This window comes from Lemur catta, chromosome 15 (assembly GCF_020740605.2).
Source record: "Lemur catta isolate mLemCat1 chromosome 15, mLemCat1.pri, whole genome shotgun sequence".
Classification (NCBI taxonomy): domain Eukaryota; kingdom Metazoa; phylum Chordata; class Mammalia; order Primates; family Lemuridae; genus Lemur; species Lemur catta.
Window position 1 is genome coordinate 29,525,483 of NC_059142.1, and position 21,497 is coordinate 29,546,979.

General features: G+C 38.6%; 1 protein-coding gene across 1 annotated transcript; it reads right to left on the bottom strand.

Moving 5' to 3' along the window:
- Nucleotides 1–278: 278 nt before the first annotated feature.
- Nucleotides 279–21,388, bottom strand: DGKE (diacylglycerol kinase epsilon). Its single transcript, XM_045525699.1, has 12 exons — nucleotides 21,296–21,388; nucleotides 20,304–20,789; nucleotides 13,089–13,248; nucleotides 10,932–11,051; nucleotides 9,007–9,150; nucleotides 8,572–8,729; nucleotides 8,183–8,234; nucleotides 6,610–6,723; nucleotides 4,883–4,954; nucleotides 2,204–2,331; nucleotides 1,868–1,979; nucleotides 279–1,500 (listed from the first exon to the last, which is right to left on the bottom strand). Exons 2-12 carry the CDS (start codon nucleotides 20,765–20,767, stop codon nucleotides 1,321–1,323), a joined length of 1,704 nt encoding a protein of 567 aa, XP_045381655.1. The 5' UTR covers nucleotides 20,768–20,789; nucleotides 21,296–21,388; the 3' UTR covers nucleotides 279–1,320.
- Between the last annotated feature and the right edge of the window lie 109 nt (nucleotides 21,389–21,497).

Sequence of the window (21,497 nt, forward strand, 5' to 3'; positions counted from 1 at the left end):
AGTAGAGACAGGGTCTCGCTCTTGCTCAGGCTGGTCTCGAACTCCTGACCTTTAGCGATCCACCCGCCTCGGCCTCCCAGAGTGCTAGGATTACAGCCGTGAGCCACCGCGCCCGGCCTGTCTGGAGAATTTAATAAGGATTTTAATTACTTAGTCAACAGGCTAAATTTCTGATTGTGACTAGCAGAATTTATGTGATCAATTTAACGTATTAAATAAAGCTATAAAATGTAAACACTAAACATAGGCATCATACCACAAGGTAAATAATAAATAAGTTAAAAATATATATCTCTCTTGTTTTAAAATAAATATGATATAAACATTTAGCAGAGGTTCCTATCCACTTACCTCCCCAAGGGGAAATTCTGTTAAGTACTTTGGATATAAAATGATACTGTATTTCAAAACACTGTAAGACTAATGAATTTTTTAAAACTTATCAGTCAGCCTTGAATTTTTTTTTTTTTGAGCAATTAATCTGACTGGTAAGTTTCCTTTAAACAACACGTAAAAAAAAAAATTGTTGACATTGTCTTTTAATCAAAAGAGAAGCTGATGAATTGTCCAGCTTGGAACTTACAACTTTTAATCCAAAGTGCTCTTAATTTTATTTTTTACCAATTCACTTATCTGGTTCTGTTTTGGCTCCAGTAGGGTTATAAAAAAGATCCTGAATTTCAGCTCAACATGGTCATTAATAGGGCCAATCAAACAACATTTAGGGGTCTGAACATGTCCCTAAAATAAAAATTATACTAATAATTTTAAGTACTGTCAATACACATAGATGCACTCAGTCTGGGCTGTAGGAAACCTTAAAAGGCATGCTGCAGGAGGATGCCCAGAACTAACCATGCTGGTTGGACATTAGTATTTCCTTTCAAAAAAGCAAGTTAATTTGTAAAATGCTATAGTGTCACCATGTCAAAAACTGGGACAGAAATCATCTTTCCACCTACATCTTGTTGGTAGTATAATGTGTGCATTAAATGTGCGGTTCAGTAAGGAATGAGACAGTGCATACTTCAGAGTGAGTTCTACTCTCAAAACATACAGCCACAAAAAACATTTCACTTTTGTGTAACTTTTTGTGACTTTTTAAAACCTAATATATGATCAAGTTATTTTGCTGAAAAAAACACAGGCATTTGTAAATAACTAGAAGTTGGCTGTTTTGGGGATGCTAGTTACATAAATGTATACCCATTATACTACTAGTGAAATTAAGACTGAATAGCTACTAGAGAATTTCTACTTTTGGATGAACATGTATCTACTTGAGAGGCGTCTATGTTAAATTTTCATTTCCTTATCCATCTACTCAGTCTCCTTTATGTCCTCTTGATCCGAAGTACTAGAGATGTCATCATCTGTTTGTTCTCCAGAGAAATATAACATCGATGCGTGTGTCTTGTGAGTTATGGTGACAATACAGGGCCCTTGAGCCCAAGGCTCCCCATCTACCTGCATTGGCATCATGGAGCACTTCAAAATCAGCTGATATTAGGGAACAAACAATGAGAAAAAAGTCAGTCCCCAAAAAGTTCAGAAAGGTCTTCCTTAAAAATATTATCCATAGTCCCTTAAACCCGTGTGCCATCTCATTTTTAGAAAATTAATTTGAATATATCTTTATTCATTGATTGTTTAAAGGATTCTTTTTCAGTGAGTGATTTCTTTCTTTAATTGGATTTCGAGACATGTTTCCCATTTCTTCCTCATCCCACTCAAGCCCTTAGTGTAGGGTGATCTTCAGCTGCATGGGCCATTAAAGAAAGCTGTAGTGTATACCCTTTCCTCTGCGTATCAATGGCTTAGAAATGGACTGGGCCAAATTGGCCTGTTACAGCAGTATTTCACCTACCCGCACGGTATGTGCCTGTCCTATTCGAAAAGGATTTGCCAGTTTCACTTGAATCTGAGCGCAGTGGAAAGACCCATATACTCCAACGACTTCCAGTAAACCATCATCGTGCCTAAAATTGGAAAAAGGAAATGTGGATAATACAGTGCAATGAAATAAAATCAGCCATGTTAGGGCAATTACTTCTTAATATTAGGTGAACCATCAACTTTTTAACTGTTCATACTCATGAGATACACAAAAAAGAAAATTTCAGGGAAAAATGTTTCAGTCTATAAACAACAGACTGCTTTAAAGAAAACAGTGACATAAAAAACAGACTGTAAATGCACATACCTGGCTAGAGGGTAAGTCTCGTCCCCCATCCCTTCCCAAAGTCTGCAGCCACCGCCCCAGTAGCCAATGTTCAGAACTATAATACCTTCCAAATTAGGCAATGCTACTCGCTCACCATCCAGTTCTAGCTTTAAAAAAATACAAACAGTTAGTTACTATGGGGTGCACTATTTTCACACATAGCCACTTAGAATTCACACCCATTTTCATAAATGTGCTCACGTAAGATGTGAGAGATGCATGTGTACACGACTGCTTTCTGCCTCTCACTCAGGGGAATGTGGCCTTTCCCGTCTTCAGTGGAACTGTTTCTATCAAGGTCATCAATGATGTCCTTTTTCTTAAGTCCCCAGATTTTTTCAGGCCTTATCTAACTCGCTGTTTTAGTAGCACCTGACGCGGCTGACCCCTCCCTGTTTTCCTGAAACCTCTCCCTTTGCTTCCTGGGAACCACAGACCCTGCATCCCTGGATGTTCCTCCTCAGTCACTACTGACAGCTCTGCTTCCTTTCTTACGCTGATGGCACTCCTCACAGCTATGTACTCGGCCCCTTTCTCTTCTCAAGCTACAGACTCTGGAGGGCAATCTTAGCCACTTGCATGCCTTCCACTGCCACGTCTGTGCTGATGGTCCTATCTCACTGGCCCAGGAAAGTGAACTGGGCAAGATCTGTATGTCTGACTGCCTATCACACACTTTGACTGTGGCACCTAGAACTTCTATGTATAAAACCTGAGTTAAGCAATTTCTCTGCAACCTACTACCCCCGCCCCAACCTACTTCCTAGGAAAGAGTAGCGTTCCACCCCAACGCCAGTTGCCTAAGCCAGAAACCTGGCTTATCTTTGAGTTATTTGTCTTTAGCTTCCACATCCAATTAACTACTGGGGAAACAGTTGCCGCTACTTCTATCCCTCTCTTGTCACTATTCCTGACAGTACCTTCGTGCAGAACACTCTCTCTTCCCTAAAATGTTCCAAACGGTCTGTCTCTAGCTTTACTCTCCTCTTATGCGTCCCTTACAGAGCATGTGGCCTGACACTTACAAATGCAAATGTATGATTCTTTAATTACAACCCTTCAATGGCTTAGCTCTGTGCTAATGATGAAATCTGAGCTCTAGGTCAGGTGCAGTGGCTCAGGCCTATAATCCTAGCACTCTGGGAGGCTAAGGTGGGAGGATCGCTTGAGCCCAGGAGTTCAAGACCAGCCTGGGCAACACAGTAAGATTCTGTCTCTACAAAAAATAGAAAAATTAGCTGGGCATGGTGGCACGTGCCTATAGTCCCAGCTACTGAGGAGACTGAGGCAGGATCACTTAAGCCCAGGAGTCTGAGGTTGCAGTGAACTATGATAATGCCACTGCACTTCAGCCTGGGCAACACAGTGAGACCCTGTCCCAACAACAACAACAATGAAGAAAAAGAAATCCAAGTTCCTTACCAGGCAGGTATGACCCTCTGTGATTTAGCCTCTGACCATCTCTCTCCAGCCTTAGCTCTTGCCACTTTCCTTCCTGCAAGCTATGCTCCAGCTTGAACTCAGATCTTGCCTCTAGACCTTTTGCACATACTGTTCTTAACCTAGAAGGATCTTCCTCTCCTTCTTCATTTAACTAATTCTTAAGTTTCAGAGCCAGAATGTCACTTCTACAAAGACTTCCTTGTTACTGTTACTTTCCCTATATCATCTCTGCAGCCCATGTATTGCTCTTATTTATTCCTACAAGACTGCATACTTTTCTTATCACATCACTTCTCATGCTGCGCTGCAATGCGGTTTAAATATCTTTCTTCTCCCTAGGCTATAAACACAGAACAAGGAATTTATCACTGTACCTCTAGTACCTAGACAGTTTCTGGCATTTTTAGGTGGCTTCACAAATAATTTTTATATATGTTAAATATTAGACAATGGAATAAGGTGCTATCTTATATGCCTCACTCTACCAATACTATCAAAGCCCACGAAGAAGAAAATATGGTAAAGCAACATTTTGTTTTTTAGAGATGAGGTCTCGCTATGTTGCCCAGACTGGAGTGCAGTGGCTACTCACAGGTACAATCATAGTGCTCACTGCAGCCTGGAACTCCTGGGCTCAAGCAATCCTCCTGCCTCCTGCCTCCTGAGTAGCTGGGACTATAGGCACATGCCACCACCCCTGGCCAGTTTTTTAATTTTTATTTTGTAGACACAGGGTCTTGCTATGTTGCCCAGGCTTGTCTCCTGGCCTCAAGCAATCCTGCCTCAGTCTCCCAAAGTGTTGGGATTACAAGCATGAGCCACTGTGCTCAGCCTGTATTGGATAACTTTAAATTTGTTATCATGTATGAATGGAGGCCATTCAGACTAACAGTAAAACAGATTCCAGATTTAGATAAATCTAGATTCAAATCCTGATTACATGTACATCTGGGCACTAACTGTGAATGTGAGCAAACTATTTCATTTCAAAGTCTTCTCTTCTATATAATGGGAATATCATAATATCTGCCTTACAGGGTTGCAGTGAGAATTTAGAGGGATAACATGTATAAAGCACTTAGTAAAGTGCCTGACACACAAATATTCCACATATGTAAGCAAAATATGCTAACAGAAAATTTAACATTTCTGTTAAAAAAAATCTTTATAATCCACAGTCTGCTGAAAACTTTGGAAAAGGTATTAGTAGCTTACCTCAACTTTTTTATTCAAATCTTTACATTCTTGCACTAAACAATCTTTGGTTCCATAGAACAAGTAAACAGCCTACGAAAAATGGACAGAAAATATGATATTAAAACAACCTAAAACCCTGTAAACATTAAGAAAACAATACACTGTACCAAAACTTTATGATATGCAAGTTGAATCACGTTTCCTTAGAGAAGACTAGGCACTGATGGAAAGAAGGGAAATCAAAAGTGATACTTTTGGTGTGCAACCTCTGGCCCCACCCAACACCTCCACCTTAATAGTTTTAAAGGTTAAAATTGGAACCTGCTGGGGGCAACAATGAAAATATATAGTTACATATTTTATATTTAAACCAGTATAAAAATGCCTCTAACATATTACAGATACTTCTGGCATCATTTTTAACATTACATTTCATTCTATTATGCTATTAATGGTTTAAAAATTCTGGGTGAACTATGGCGTAATAAATGAAATGTTAATCATCCCCCTCTCTTAGACAATGACAATAAAGGCCATGACTTTTAAGTTCAATAAGCCCGTTTCTCAGAAGAAATATGGATAGGGGTGGTTGGTGTCTAAATGGTGTTTTTTCCCAATTTAGACAAAAAGCGGTATTTTATAAAGAAATACTGTATTAAAACTAGAAAACTCCACCTTTTCCTAGTACTTAAGATGACTTAAGGAATAATAATGCAGATAAATCTACAAATTTTTTTTTTTTTTTTTTTTTTTGGGACAGAGTCTCACTCTGTCACCCAGGCTAGAGTGTAGTGGTGTTGTCCTAGCTCACTGCAGCCTTAAACTTCTGGGCTCAAGTGATCCTCCTGCATCAGCCTCCCGAGTAGCTGGGACTACAGGTGCTTGCCACCACACCTGGCTGATTTTTTCTATTTTTTGTAGAGATCGGGTTCTTGCTCTTGCTCAGGCTAGTCTTGAACTCCTGGCCTCAGGTGGTCCTCTTGCCTTGGCCTCCCAGAGTACTGGCATTACAGGTGTGAGCCACCATGCCTGGCATTAATAAATATTTTATGATCACTTTTTAATACAGAAAGGTGATAGAAGCTTTGAGATGTTGAGTTAATTACCAAATACATAAATAGCAATACTTATTGCCTTAGTAACTATATTAATAAGAGGGAACTATTTTTAAATTTGGAATATTTGTAAAACAGAATCAGGAATACAATTGTTTTGCATTTACTTTTCACATCCTGTTGCTCAATCACCAAAAGTCATTTAAAAGAATTCCAAAACAAAACTTCCATCAAAGGAATCAATTCTATTAGAGACCGGAAATGACCTTAGCTAAAAGCTGTGGTAAATAAGCTGCTCCTTTCCTTACCTAATTTGCCTTTTGGAATTTTTCCAAGACAGTGGAATCTGTTTTTTAGTAATGACTTTACCAAAAATTTATTCTGCCTAAAATTTCTTTCTAATTTTAGTTGCCATTTAAGATAAGCTATCATATATTTCATTTAAATTGCCATCTAAGCAAAATATGCTATAAAACATCCCAACTTTGAACTTAAAAGTATTAGTTACAGCTATAAAATACTTTGATAAAAGATATTTAAGGATCTAATTTGATGGTCTTAAAAAACAGAGCAGGCAAATGTTTCCCTAAGTTAGTCCGATCCAAATCTAAAAGTGCTAAATATAATTGAACTATTGATTTTTACTGTACCTTCGGTGATAAGCAGGAAATGTTATTTTATCCAACACACCTTATTAAGAATTCTGCTAGAAAACAGAGACGGTGCCTTCTCTCGATGAGCATGAAAATTGAGAGCCATGAGAGCATCGGGTCCAACAGAAAAATAGTTGTTCATTGTGAATTCCTGTGGGAAAGGGTAAAAATGAGCAAGACTATGCTTCCATCCAAGCCTATGTCGTAATATGTGAACCTTAATCTTTATGCTTTTTTGAAAATTGAATACTTCCTGAATTTACTTTTCACACAGAGCTATTTTATACTGTTTGGTGAAGTTACCAGAAATAAAGCTTTAGTTCAAGGCTAATAACTATGGACAAGAATCTCACTTTCCATTTCTGTTTTATACGCTACACCTCAGACCTGACCATCTATTATAGAAGGGCTCTACCTTATGCACCCAGACTTTTCACTCCTGTGTTCTCATGGCATTTGCTTTGTACCTTCTTTGCAACTCTCAGGCTCTCAGCTTCAGTTAGTCTCAACTCAGGCTATTGGCCCTCCCAGTTTATTTTACTTCCAAACCCAGCCTGGATCCCTGAACCTACATCTTCAGCTCTGTCTTTGTTCCTAAGCAAGAAGCCTAAACTTCCAACTTCTTGTTCAGGATCCGCAGCCAAAATCTAACTCCTTTTCTTCCTACCCAAACCTGAAACTTCCAATTTTTCTTGTCATGGTTAATGTCATTTCTATACATCTAGTCATAAAAACTAGAAATCTAGTGGTAATATATATTTTCTCTCTTCTCTTTATATACTTATCAGTTGTCAAGTCTTTTTTTTGAGACAGAGTCTCGCTTTTGTTGCCCGGGCTAGAGTGAGTGCCGAGGCATCAGTCTAGCTCACAGCAACCTCAAACTCCTGGGCTTAAGCGATCCTACCACCTCAGCCTCCCCGGGTAGCTGGTACTGCAGGCATGCGCCACCATGCCCGGCTAATTTTTTCTATCTATATTTTAGTTGGCCAGCTAATTTCTTTCTATTTTTAGTAGAGACGGGGGTCTCGCTCTTGCTCAGGCTGGTCTCGAACTCCTGACCTTGAGTGATCCACCCGCCTCGGCCTCCCAGAGTGCTAGGATTATAGGCGCACCCGGCCTAGTCTTGATCAATTCTACCTCTAAAGTGTCTCTGGATTGTCTTCATCCTGATTTTCCTTGTTTCTGCCCTAGTGCAGATGTCCAAGCTATTTTCATACTATCTCCAGAGCATCTTTTAAATATACAGATCTGCTATCTTTCTATTATTTGCTACTTGCTAACCATGCTTTGTGCTCTCTCACCTCGACTCCCTCTGCTCTAAAGTCCTCTGTTCCTTTAAGTACCAACTCCCATGTCACCTCCTCTGCAATCTGCCTTGTCTGATCAGCTGGGGCAGAACTAAGCATGCCTGCACCCTGTTCTCTCCTAGAGCACGCTTCATAGTCCAGCTTGTGAGGTGAGATGTAGTTTTCTCTTGTGCTCCACAGCGAGGTCCCTCGGGATAAGCACTAGATCTCCATACCCCACAACAGAGTGCCGCACCTTACGTAATGGAGGCACTCCATGCATATTTGATGAAATTACTTGCAATGGAAGCACTAAAAACATACCTTCGGTTTTCTTAAGTTGTAGTATCCTTTATTTGTTACTTGAACTTTCCACCTAAAAAAGAGAAGTTAAAAAAAAACAAACAAACTCGTACTTTTAACCAAAAAAACTATGGCCTGGATGTTTGGATAAACGAGGTTTTTCTATTAAAATGGCATGTGAAAAAGTAACCACATCTAAGTGAGCATGCAAATTTGGGATAACTGCTCAGCTTAACTTATGACTCTAGCTCTATATAACAACAAAAGGAGACATCACATCTATGTCTAAGCACAATATAGTCTTCTACATTTAAATTATGTTTCATTTTATATCTATGCAAGTCTTCATTTACAAGCCAAACGATATTGCCAAATCTCAAAAATCCACTTTTTGGGGAAATGTAACTTACCGATCTAGTTTAATTCCATCAGCTTCCATTACATTTCTTAACACCTGTGCGACTGGGATTTCGCCAGCATAACCTGTGCCCCAACCCAATGTATTGGATAGATCGTTGCCTGTTCCCAGAGGCAAGACTGCAACTTGTGGAATGTATTTTTCTTGTCCCTAGAATATGGAAGATATATTTTAGATTTTTCTCTTCAAACTATTGGTAGGACAATAATATTCTGTAAAATTTAAAGACCAAAGCAATATAGATACAAATATAATAACTGTATGTTGTTTTGCTAAAGGTTATGTTAACTGCTAATCATAACATCTCCTTCTTAGCTATTTAAAATCGGCAATATTTTCTAATGTTCATTTGCATGATAAATATAAACCAAAAATATTGTATATTTATCTTAGAAGTGCTTCTGTAGTAGTTCTGAAAGACTAATACCTTAATCTTCATTTCATCGACTGCATCCAGGACCCAGCCCACAGTCCCATCCCCTCCACAAACAAGTACTCGAGCTGAATAATAGGGAAGAAGAGTACAAAGTTGTAGGGCTTTGATAGGAGGAGTTTTAGTTACATCAAAAACCTAAAAATGGAAGAAAAAGTAAAAATTATTTTTATCCAACACTGTCCTTCATTTCTGAGAACGACTTCTCTCTAGATGAGCAGAGCTATGGTTAATTAGCAATACTGGCTACTGTGTATTTATCTTTAACAATATGCCAGGCCCCGTGGTAGACTCTTTATATTCACTGTGGCTCATCCCCACATTGACCCTACAAAACAGGAGTTAGTCTCATTCTATTGATAAGGAAACTGAGGTGCAGGAAAGTTAAATCACTTGCCTGTGATTCTCCAGATAATTAAGTGCTGAAATACAAATTCAAACGTATAGTTTATCCATTATACCACATTGCCTCCTCCCTGTTCACAATGTGCTAAGTTTGTCTTTAACTAGTATTTCATATTTTATACTGGTTTAAAAAAATCACTACTATAAGTTAGTACAAATTTCTGGAAAACAATTTTGCAATACGTATAAACTGACATAAAAATGCAAGGACCTTGATACCCATAATTCCATAAATAATCCTAGGAAAACATTTCAAAAGACAAAAATGCCCTGTGTATGAAGATATTTACTGCAGCATTATTTATAATAGTACAATCTTGGAGACAATGTCAACCCTCAACAGCAGGAGACTGGATAAATAATGACTATCCATTAAATTATTTTAGTCATTAAATATGTAATTATGAGGACTGTGTTGCAATAGGAAAAAAACATTTATACCATTAAGTTAAAACAAACAGAATGTAAATTTGTATCTAGATTATTATTATAGCATTAATATGAAAATGCATAGATAATTAAAGGAAAGAACAAATACCAATGAAAACTGATGTGGGGAAATTGCAGGTGATTTTTTAAATTATTTTTATAATTTTCTTAAGCTATATAATATTAAAAGTAAAAAATACAAACTGGAAGGAAAAAAGTAATTGCATTTCTGATTGTTACACAATGGGTTGTTTAGTTTTTCAAAGTAGAAGTTGCTATCAATAGTATATATGCTCAATCTTAATGGCATTATCCCTTTCCTTATTTTTAAATTGAGGTATAATTTCCATATCATAAAATTCACCCATTTAAAGTGAACAAGTCAATGATTTTTACCGAGTTTACCGAGTTGTGCCAAACACCACCACCACAATCTAGTTTAGAACATTTTTATTGCGTCAGTAAGATTCCCTTGGGCAACCACGAATCTATTCTCTGTCTCTATAGATTTGCGCCTTTTCTGGACAGGTCACGTAAATGGAATCATACAGTATGTGGTCTTGTGTCTGGCTTTCACTTGGCATAGTATTTTTGAGGTTCATTTATTGTAATATGTATGTATCAGTAGTTTGTTCCTTTTTATCACTGAATGGTATTCCATTGTATGGGTACAGCACATTTTGTTTATCCACTCACCAACTGATGGTCAGTTGGGCTGTTTCCACTTTTTGGCTATTAGGAATAATGTTGCTATGAACATTTTCATGCAAGTCTTTGTGGGACATATGCTTTTACTTCCCTCGGGCAGATTTCTAGTAGTGAGATTGCTAGGAGATATGATAAATTTATGTTTAAATTTTTAAGAAACTGCCAAACTTTTCTAAAGTGGTGGCACCATTTTATATTCCCACCCTGAGGGTTCCTGTTTCTCCACATTTATGGATGTCTTGATCCTTTTGTAATTATTATTCTTTCTTATAATCAGATGACTAATGACCTAAAGCCTTAAAAACCATTGCATTTTGGGAAAATGAAAAGCTAAAAATGAAAAGATTATTAATAAGGAAGGTTTTCTCTTTTGTTACCTGGACTGGATTCAACAAGATCCTAAATTCTCCCAACAGTCCTTCTCCCATGTTAGTTCCACTACGAGAGTTGGCCAGGATTATTAATGGGGTCCACTGCTTTCCAAGCTTAGAGGCTAGCTATAAAAATTAATATGAATGAAAAAGGTTTAATATCTCAGAGATGGCAAGCACAGTTTCCATGCTTTAATAACAACAGTGCTGTATTTGCTGAAATAAAAACTGTACCAGTAAAACACAAACAAAAAACCCCAAAAAACAATTACCATTACTCTTAATGCAATATAAAAATCAAAGAATCTAAGAATGGAAGCGGACCTTAGAGATACTTTCCATTTGATGTATAACTCTCCTTTACATTATTTTAGATGAGTCATCCAGCATATGCTTGGACACTCACTAAGAAGGAACTTACTAATAAGGCAACCTATTACATTGCTAAGTCAAATTATTAGAAAGTTTTGGCTTAAATTGAGTAGAAAATTTGTCTTTCAATAACTTTGATTCATTATTCTAATTTTGCTTCCTAGACCAACTAGAAATCATTTCTTTTTCCATAGAATCTCTGTGCTCAAACACCAAAGCACTGTCCCTTCTCTTAGTCTCATCTCCTAGCCAATACATCTCGAGTTCTTTCAACCATTCACAGAACGAACACTGATTTTTCTCTGATTTCTTACCTTGATTTTCCTTTTCTGGATGTATTCCAGTGTCTTTTAGTTTGAAAGCTTTTTTCCTTCTTTTTTAAACGGGGTACTCAGAAATAGATTCGAAAATCCAGATTTTAATAGCCCAAAGTCAAATGAAACTAATGCTTTTCACAATCTAACCATTTTTTTCCTCTTTCCATGTCCTTATAGGTGTAACCATTAATGAAGCTATTCTGTGGTTTTTACTTAGTGATTCTCATCTCTTGTGATCTCAGATTGAATTCAGATAAATAAGAGATTGTACGTTTAAAAAATATGTATCAAAACAACTTTAATGTTTGAAAAATTTAAAGTGCCCCTTTTCATGCAGGAATATTGACAAAGGTGACATTTAAGATATAAAATCTTAACTTGAAAAAGGTATAATTTTAAAACAAAATAGTTCAATTATTTTGGCATATTAAAGTAGGAAATAAATCTGTAAATTTTTATAATCTTTCCTAAAGAGCTACATAAAGACTGAGAGAGATATTTACATCAATTTTCATACACATACATACATACTGTAAAGTACTGTCAACAGCTTTAATGTTCACCATTATTTGTGGAACCATCTAATGTGCAACATAAACTTATCTCTTGGGGACCCTATGTAAAGTTCCAAACAGAAAAATTTTATAACAACGTGTGAGGAAAACCTGTTTTCTTTTTACTGACAATAATCATGAATCCCAAACCTGGCTGTTCATCAGAACCAGCTGAGGACATGAGGACATTAAAAAAATACAGATTCCTGGACCTACCCTAGACCGACTAAATCAAACATGGAAATGGAAGTAGATTCAGAAATCTGTATTTTTTTTTTTTTTTTTTTTGAGACAGAGTCTCACTCTGTTGCCCAGGCTAGAGTGCCGTGGCATCAGCCTTGCTCACAGCAACCTCAGACTCCTGGGCTCAAGCGATCCTACTGCCTAAGCCTCCCGAGTAGCTGGGACTACAGGCACACGCCACCATGCCTGGCTAATTTTTCTATATGTATTTTTAGCTCTCCGTATAATTTCTTTCTATGTTTAGTAGAGACGGGGTCTCGCTCTTGCTCAGGCTGGTCTCGAACTCCTGAGCTCAAAGGATCCGCCAGCCTCGGCCTCCCAGAGTGCTAGGATTACAGGCGTGAGCCACCACGCCCAGCCAGAAATCTGTTATTTTTAAAGAGCTCCCCAAGTGATTCAGATGCAGGCAGTGATTTAGAAACCACTCATACAACATTTCCAATTTCTGCCTAGATGTGAAAGAACTCAAGAGCCAAATTTTCTAACACATCGCTAGGAACCGGGGAGGATTTTATGGCTTACTATAAGGGCATTTTATTTTCCACCATGGTTTTGTCCTTTTATTTTAAATTTATTTTATTCCTGGCCCTGATTTTTCTTACTACAGTCTCAACTGTCTCACACAATGACTTAACTTTTTAGAAATCAATTATGTAAGAAAAATAAACTTTAATTACCACTTCATAATCTGTTTTTTTGTCTTTACGCATCTGATTAATGGAGGTTAAATAACTTGGTGGAATGATGAGGTTTCTGAATTCTCCAAAATCACACTTTTCATTCTTTAAGCTATTTTTCATGCACTCATCATGTACTGTTTTCTGGCACCAAATGCACCTGAGGGAAGGAAGAAGCAAAGACATTAATTAATTTGAAACCATAATCTTACTGATCCACAAACCAATTATTTTTGTCAAAAAAATTAAAACAGTAATTTCATTACACTTTAAGCATAAAATCTGGCAAATAAAATATATATAACCATGTCAGCACAGTGAAAACAGAGCAATAACATTTGAACATATTTGGCAGTTTAATCTAATAGCGTTTCTTGAAGTCTGAGTGGGGCCCCCAAGATCCAGTCAGGGTGTCTGTGAGGTTAAAATAATTTTAATAATAATACTAAAAAGTTATTTCTCTCTCATTCTCTCAAAAGTGTACAGTGGAGTTTTCCAGAAGTTATATGACATGTGTTATCATAATAGGAGCAGATATGAGAATCTAGCTTAATTCTAAGACAAAGAAATGTGCAAAACTGTAAAACAATAATTATTCTTCTCACTAAATTTTCATAAAAATACATTATTTATGTTACCATTATTTTATTAATATTTATTAATCTTAATCTCTCAGTTTTAATTTATAGCACGGTAAGTATCGATATAATCCACACAAACCTAAGCTGATCTAGAACAACAGTTTTAGGTGTATTTGCGCTTTGGTTGAAATAGACAGGTTTGTGAGGCCTAAAGTCCTTGCGGCTTAAATGTCCCACTGACCTGGGCCCTTGAAGAGTTTCTCAAGGTCCAGCTTGAAAATCTCTTAACTCATAAATATAATAGTCCATTTCTTTTCGGCAGTTAATACAAAAATAATTTACATGTTTGCCTTTCAAATAGAAGAACATTTGCATTCAGATTTGCCTTTGTTTGGATCTAGTTCATGAAACAAACAGGGAACAGTGCTGGTAAAGGTCCCAGGTTTCTATTATTAATCTGCTAAGTATTTAATCCACTCATGGATAAGGCAGATCTGTCTGGACAAACAAAAGCAGGCCATCAGAAAAGACTGGTTATAATTAAATGAATTAGAAAAAGAAGAAAAACACTCTTTCACCCAGAGGGTCCCCTTTTGGCCTTCTAGTTTAAGGCTGTTTTTTCCCTTTGGATGTTCAGATTTGTCGTGTAATGACTACCGTTTATTCAAGAGTCTTACTTATTGCTGAAAGAAGAGTCATCTGCATAATCCGTCAAAGAGAAAACCAGAAAATAATAACTTGCACGGTAATGTTTTTGATACTTGCTTTCAAACTAAGCTTGATAAACTATAATAGACTGGTTATGTGCTGAAGTATAATACCTCCCTTACTGGTCTACCGTTAACTTTACAATAGTATATTTATTATTGAAGGTAATCTGAAAGGATACCCACTGAATTATTTCATAATGGTCTCCTCTGGGAAGAAAAGTAGGACTGAGGGATGGGAAGAACATTAACTTTTGACCCTACATTCTACTGTTTTGCTTAAGATCCTAAAAACCAGAATATATCCATGAACTATATAAATTTTTAAAATTATATTTCAAATAATACTAGCTTATGCTTGAGAATTTAGAAATACAGAAAGGCATAAAATAAAAATCATCCAGAGTCAGTAACTCTTAACTTCCTGATGTATTCATTCTCAGTTTTATAGTACATACGTGTTTATTTTTCAGGGTAGGAATATGATGCATACATATGTGCATACTGATTTTCTTCCCACACTGTATCATGAATATTTTTGTACGCTATTAAATATTCATTGACTGCCACACTAGAAAATAAATTCTTTCCTTGGGGCCACAGTGTTTTATTGTGAAAATAGAATACAAACTTCAAAACCAAAATGATCCTTTCTAATTTAATGAAAAACCTGTTATTTTTTATTGTTTTCTGTGCATGAGTTATATACAATTGTCAATATTTATTGTAATAATAAGAACATTAACAAGTAAGAGTTTCATGAACCAGCTGCACTTACATATGCTTCAGGAGGCCCTGGGCTCAAAACTAGCATGAGTTAAATACAACTTACATGACAGTTAATGTATTAAAAATGTGGTTTGTAAAGAATGTATAATACTATACAATATAGATATACTATAATTTATTTAAGCCCTTTTCTCTTTTTTTAAAAAAGACATTTAGATAGGTTCTGGATGTTTGTGCAGTATGGTTGTTACCAGTACAAGAAGGTGTCTATCATATCTAACATGTGCTAATACTGCTCATTAGTATTTAAAATTTTTTCCTTGATAATCTGATAGACAAAAAAGGTATTCTGTTGTTTTAATTTGGAGGTCTTTGATCACTAGATAAAACTGAATTTCTTTCGGCTCTATTTTATGAATTTATGTCCTATATTCATCTTCCACTAGGTTTTAATAACTGCATGCACTTTTATTTACCTAGGATATCAACCTCTTTTCTGTCATACTTACTGCAAACATGCTTTAGTTTCCTTTTACATTTACTTTTGTTTTTGGAGACAGGGTCTCACTCTGTTGCCCGGGCTAGAGTGCAGTGGCAACATCATAGCTCACTGCAACCTCAAACTCCTGGGCTCAAGTGATCTTCCTGCCTCAGCCTCCTGAGTGGCTGGGACTACAGGCACACACCATAGCACCTGGCTAAGTTTTCTATTTTTTGTAGAGACAGGGTCTCACTATTGCCCAGGCTGGTCTTGAACTCCTGGCCTCAGGCGATCCTCCCACCTCAGCCTTCTAAAGTGCTAGGATTACAGGTGTGAGCTACTGTAGTGGGCTTACATTTACTTTTTAATGTACTTAAGTTTATTTTTTGATATATAGATCTACATTTCCCTTTGTAGTTTATTTAAATGCTGTTATGCTTTAAAGTTCTTTATCATTTCCAAATTAGATATTCACCTATAGTTACCTGCCCCAATTTGGTTTTCATATTTACATCTTTAATTCCATGTTTCTTAACCTTCTGGGGCTGTAGATTCCATTAAGAAGCTCATGAAAGTATCAGGCTTTCCTGATACTTAATTTCCTGGAACCAGCAAATTAAGAACCCCCCATTAATCTTTCCGGAATTTATTTTGGTGTATGACAAAGAGATAACCTTTTTTTCTCCAAAGAGCATTTGTCCTAACATGATTCATAAAATAATCTTTTCTATCCCAACTAATTTGTGACATATCATTTATTATTTACTAAATTCTCACAAATTTCAGAAAGATTCTTTTAACCAAGGTGATGGCTATAATGAGCCTTTGCTTTGTAAAGGTAAAGCTAAAATGCTTACTAGTTATTCAGTATAGTATTTTTGTTTAGAAATATCATATTCAATCTTGAGACCTATTATTATCTTTACATATCTTATAATTAGTATTTAACAACCCAGATTTCAAACCTGATGAGAAAATAAAGTATTACTAATAATGTCTTAATATTTTAGTTTTAACATCATGTCATTGTGTAATTTGCTTATGATCTTTATTTTTTCTGCTTTTTATTTCGAAAAATTTCAAACTTGCAGAAAAGTCGAAAGGATAGCAAAATGAATAACCTTTAAACCTACCCTTCACTCTGATTCTTTTGAGACAGAGTCTCCCTCTGTTGCCCTAAGTAGAGTGCCATGGCATCAGCCTAACTCACAGCAACCTCAAATTCCTAGGCTCAAGTGATCCTTCTGCCTCAGCCTCCCGAGTAGCTGAGACTACAGGTTTGTATCACAATGCCTGGCTAATTTTTCTATTTTTAGTAGAGATAGGGTCTTGTTCTTGCTCAGGCTGGTCTTGAACTCCTGAGCTCAAGCGATTCTCCCACCTCGGCCTCCCAGCCAGGCATGAGCCACCACTCCTGGCCCTGACTCTTAATTAAAATTTTCTCTCACTATTTTCTTTCTCTCTTTCAATATAAACTCATATTTTGCTGAATCATTTGAAAGTAAATTGCAGACATTATGAGAACTCACCTTTCAATATTTCAGCAAGTATTTCCAAAAACAAAGAGTCTCTTTGTTTTTAAAAATATTTTGCTTAAAATTTTTTTTTCAGTGAACACTGGTATGCCTACCACTTATTCTAGAATTAACATCTTACTGTAATTGTTTCAAAACATTTCTATCTATCCATTAATCCATCTTATTTTTAGTACACTGCCAATTGCATATACTAGAATACTTCCTAAATATGCCAGCAAGTGTGCATATTATTACCTAGAGGTCATGATTTGTTTATAGGTTTTTACCTTTTGATCTCAAATTTATATACAATGAAATGTACAAATATGCACACTTGCTGAGTTCTGATAAATGAACATATTAATATAACTAAAACCCTTAGCAAGACATAGAACATTATCTTAGTAAGTTCCTCCATATGAAAATATGAATTGCTTCATGAATTTATGTGCTATTCTTGTAAGATACTAGGTACAGAAATATATTGTAGTGGTGGGGGTACAGGTAGGAGCACACAAAAAGAAAAAGTCTACAAGGAAGGTAGACTCCAGCACAGTATCTGGCACAAAATAGATGCCTAATAAATATACAATGACTGAATGAGTATAAATTAAAGGGCCTTTCTCACTTATCCTGCCTAGTTTAAGAGGGCTACAGGCTTTAAAATCAATTATCATCTGTTATTACTGCCCTCTGAAATGCTAACTTGTTGACCAGTCTTCAGAGTTGACCGACTTCCCTAACAATGTGACTCGGACATGGAAGGAACTCTCCTCAGGGCTGGATGAAATCCAGGAAGGGACAGTCTGGTGTGTGTTTAAAGGTTCTAAATCATTATTTGTTTCTCATTCCAAAACATCTCATTCCTACAGAAGGTCACAGCAGATTGTAATCCTGCATAAAATTATCAGCTAAAATAAACCAGTTCAGAACATTGTAGAATACACACAACTTTAGGACACTGTGCTCTTTTCTCCTGGGAATGATAAACACCTCTTAAATTATACAGAGACTATTTCTACCATGGGTAAAGGGTACAGCATGCTGGGAACAGACTGCTCAATAAATAACCTGTAACAAAACATGCTAATGAGAAAAGAAATCTATTATCACATTTGTTGTGCTCAATGGGAGAATACAAAATTAAGGACAGAGGTTGATGTTTTACAAGATATATAAATGTAGCAGTGGTTCTCCAACTTCAGAAGGAACTGCAGGGCCTGTTAAAGCAAAGACTGCTGATCCCCAACCCGAGTTTCTGATTCAGCAGGTCTCGGGTGGTGCCAGGGTTGTCAGACTAAAAAGAGGATGCCCAGTTAAATTTGAATTTCAAATAAACAACAAATACTTTTTTGGTATAAGTATGTTCCAAATATTATAAATATTTTATTTTTGCTAAATCTGGCAACCCTAGTAGTTCGAATTTCTAATAGCTTTTGAAGTGATACTGACGTTGCTGGGGCCTTACTTTGAGAACCACTGAGATATAATGTCATCAAAAATGGAAAAATCTGTGTGTGTGGTGGGGGGAGAGGAGTAGATCAGGCAAGCATTCCTGAAAGAAAGGACACGAAATGAGTCTTTAAGGATGACCAGAAGCTAGCCAGAAGAAGGACACTAAGGACGGAAAGCTTTGAGAAAAAGAAGAGCAGTAAGAAAAAGCCCGATGTTTTAAGGAAACTACAGGCAGCTTGGTGCTGGGGATGCATGAAGTTTAATGCAGGTGGTGGAAGATAAAACTAGAAGGGCAGAGAGGTCAGAAAGCACTAAGATCTTATGGGCCCATTAATAAGCACCTGGGAGTTTACACTGTAAAACATTCAGCATAAGTGATAAGGAGCAATTTAAGGGGTTTTAAGTAGACTTGATCCGATGTGCATTTTAGAAAGATCATTTGGATGAAGGATCAGAAGCACTACGATTGTCTGCTAAGGCGTGTTTGAAATATGGTTAAGATATTTACGGAAGCCATTTTTATCTAATTCTGCACAGACACAGAGAAGGGAAGGAAATACAGCAATACTTATTATGGCATTTATTCAGAGTAACTCGTAACTTGGTTCTCACTGATGCCAGAAGAACAGCATCTAAATTTTAAAGACACCAAATAAAAAATGGTTATAAAATTTTGTAGTTGTCTGAAATATATTTTGAAAATTTATTACATTTAACTCTGATAATATTGTAAAATTACTCAAAATAAGATTTACAGGTATTGACTTAACAGTGCTCACGCTGATTAAAAAAGATTCTTCTGCAAAATATAAAAAAAGTAGCTTCCTGTGTAGCGCCAGCTTTCTATTTCCGTTCTTAAACATGTTTATAGACCTTCCCACTTGTCAGAAATAAAACCCATTACAATGAAGATGCCCAGACTTAAGGCTCAGACGAAGCTAGAGGCTATGTGTTAGTATTCCTAATCCTATCCAGGGGGTTAGAAATCCTGGAAAACAGTCCTATTTACCAACTGAGTAGACCTAATAGATTATAATTTTCTCAATCATGAAATGAGTGAGAATGGATGACCTGCAAAGCAGCATCCCCTATTACCTATCTCTAACATCAACAAAGAACATCATCTATTTAATGACAAATGTGTTGTCCAGTGTGTATGTAAAAGCCATTAAAATAGTCTTGGCTTAATCAAGGCCACTAATCTAAGATTCTACATGTACTGGAAGACCATCTGTCAAAAGGAATATTCCTTTCAGAGTTCTTTTTGAATAAATTTCACTATGGCACTAATAGCTATCCTAGCAAAAGATATTTAAGTGCTGCCTTGGAATGGCATTTATTTTCACCGTACACTCATAGTACAAAACACATAATGAATCAGTTTTGTGGAAAAAGTTAATTTATCCATACTTTATTTTTCCTTATTTAAAATAAGGAGATAATTAATAGCAACAACAGTGGCCATGAAGCACGCAGCATTTAGAAATCTCTGGATGGAAGTTAAAAGCCAAGTTTTATTACCCAAAAGGGCAGGTTGGCTGAGGAGTGGAGGCTAGGCGCATCATTGCAGCAAATGATTACTGCAAAGCTACCACGCTTGCACAATACCAGGGATGTTTATTAGCTTGCTTCCTAGAAATGAGCAGTTTAGGCCGTTTGGAGAGATGAAAGCAGGCCTTTACATCCACTCTATGAAATCATGACTTCCACTGCGCATTCTGGGCCAGTATCCACAAAGGCCATACCTGTAATCGCAGAGCTTAGGTTGACTGCCGCACTGCTGCTTGCACACCACACAGTAACTGCACAGGGGCACGTTGCCGCGGATCCAGTGATGGGGCATGGCGTCCAGGGCCTTGCTGTCATTCTTGAGCATGATCTCCTTGCACTGGAAGCGCTTGTCAGCCTTCTTAAGGCAGCCCTCGTCCACGCGGAGCCCGCAGCAGTCGCAGAAGGCGCCCTGCAGAATGTGCTGCGCGCACACGCAGCAGTAGGTGGGCTGGCTGAACAGGTCCGTGTCGTGCCACCCGTGCTTGCTCTTGCGGAAGATGTCCCTGCGGTGCAGCTGCCGGCGCGACCGCTGGAGGCTACACCAGAAGGTGATGAACACCGGCAGCAGCACAGAGCACAGCGTCCACAGGACCAGGTGCCCGTCCGCAAACAGGCCCTCGGAGGGCGGGCCCGGCGCCGGCCGCCTCTCCTCTTCCATCTTCTCCGAGGACGGCGTCTCACTAGGAAAGAAACGGGCAGGGTCCACTCCAGGCTCGCTTCCCGCCCCCCGCCCTCCTTCCTGCTCTTCATGAAGGGGCTACGGCGGGCGCCATCCGTGCAGGTGGCTGCGCTCTCTCCCCGGGCGGGCACGCGCGTCGCCTCCCGGTCGCCGACCGCGCACCTGCGATCTGAGGGGGCGGCGTCCGGCCATCGCACTCGCGTACCCTCCCTCCCTCCTTCCCCAGCCCCGTTTCGGGAGAACGTGCGGGAGCCCAAGGCTGCCGCCGCCTCCGCACCTCACCGCCGGGCTGACCCGGGGAAGCGCGCAACACACATCCACAGGCTGCCCGTACCCGTCAGCCCGGCCTCGGCCCCGCACTCCCCTCCGGGGCCTCCCGCCGCTCCGGACTCCGGGCGCGGCCTCCTCCAGGGTCCCGCCCGCACCCACGCGCGGCCCGGCGCCCCGGCCCCTCTTGCGAGGCCTCCGGAGACCCCCGCCTCAGCTCCGCCCGCCCTCGGGTCCTACCTCGCGCGGGGTGGAGGGGCGGCACCCGGCCAGGCCTCCGGCCGCCCTCGCGCCGCTGAAGCCGGACGCCGGGCCCTGCGGCAGCCACCAGGCCGCGCGTGCGGAGCGCAGAGCCGCGAGCTGCACGCACGCCGAGCCGGGCGGTTGGGGGGCGGGGCCTACGGGGGCGAGCCCCGCGGAGGGGCGGGGCGGAGGCGCGAGG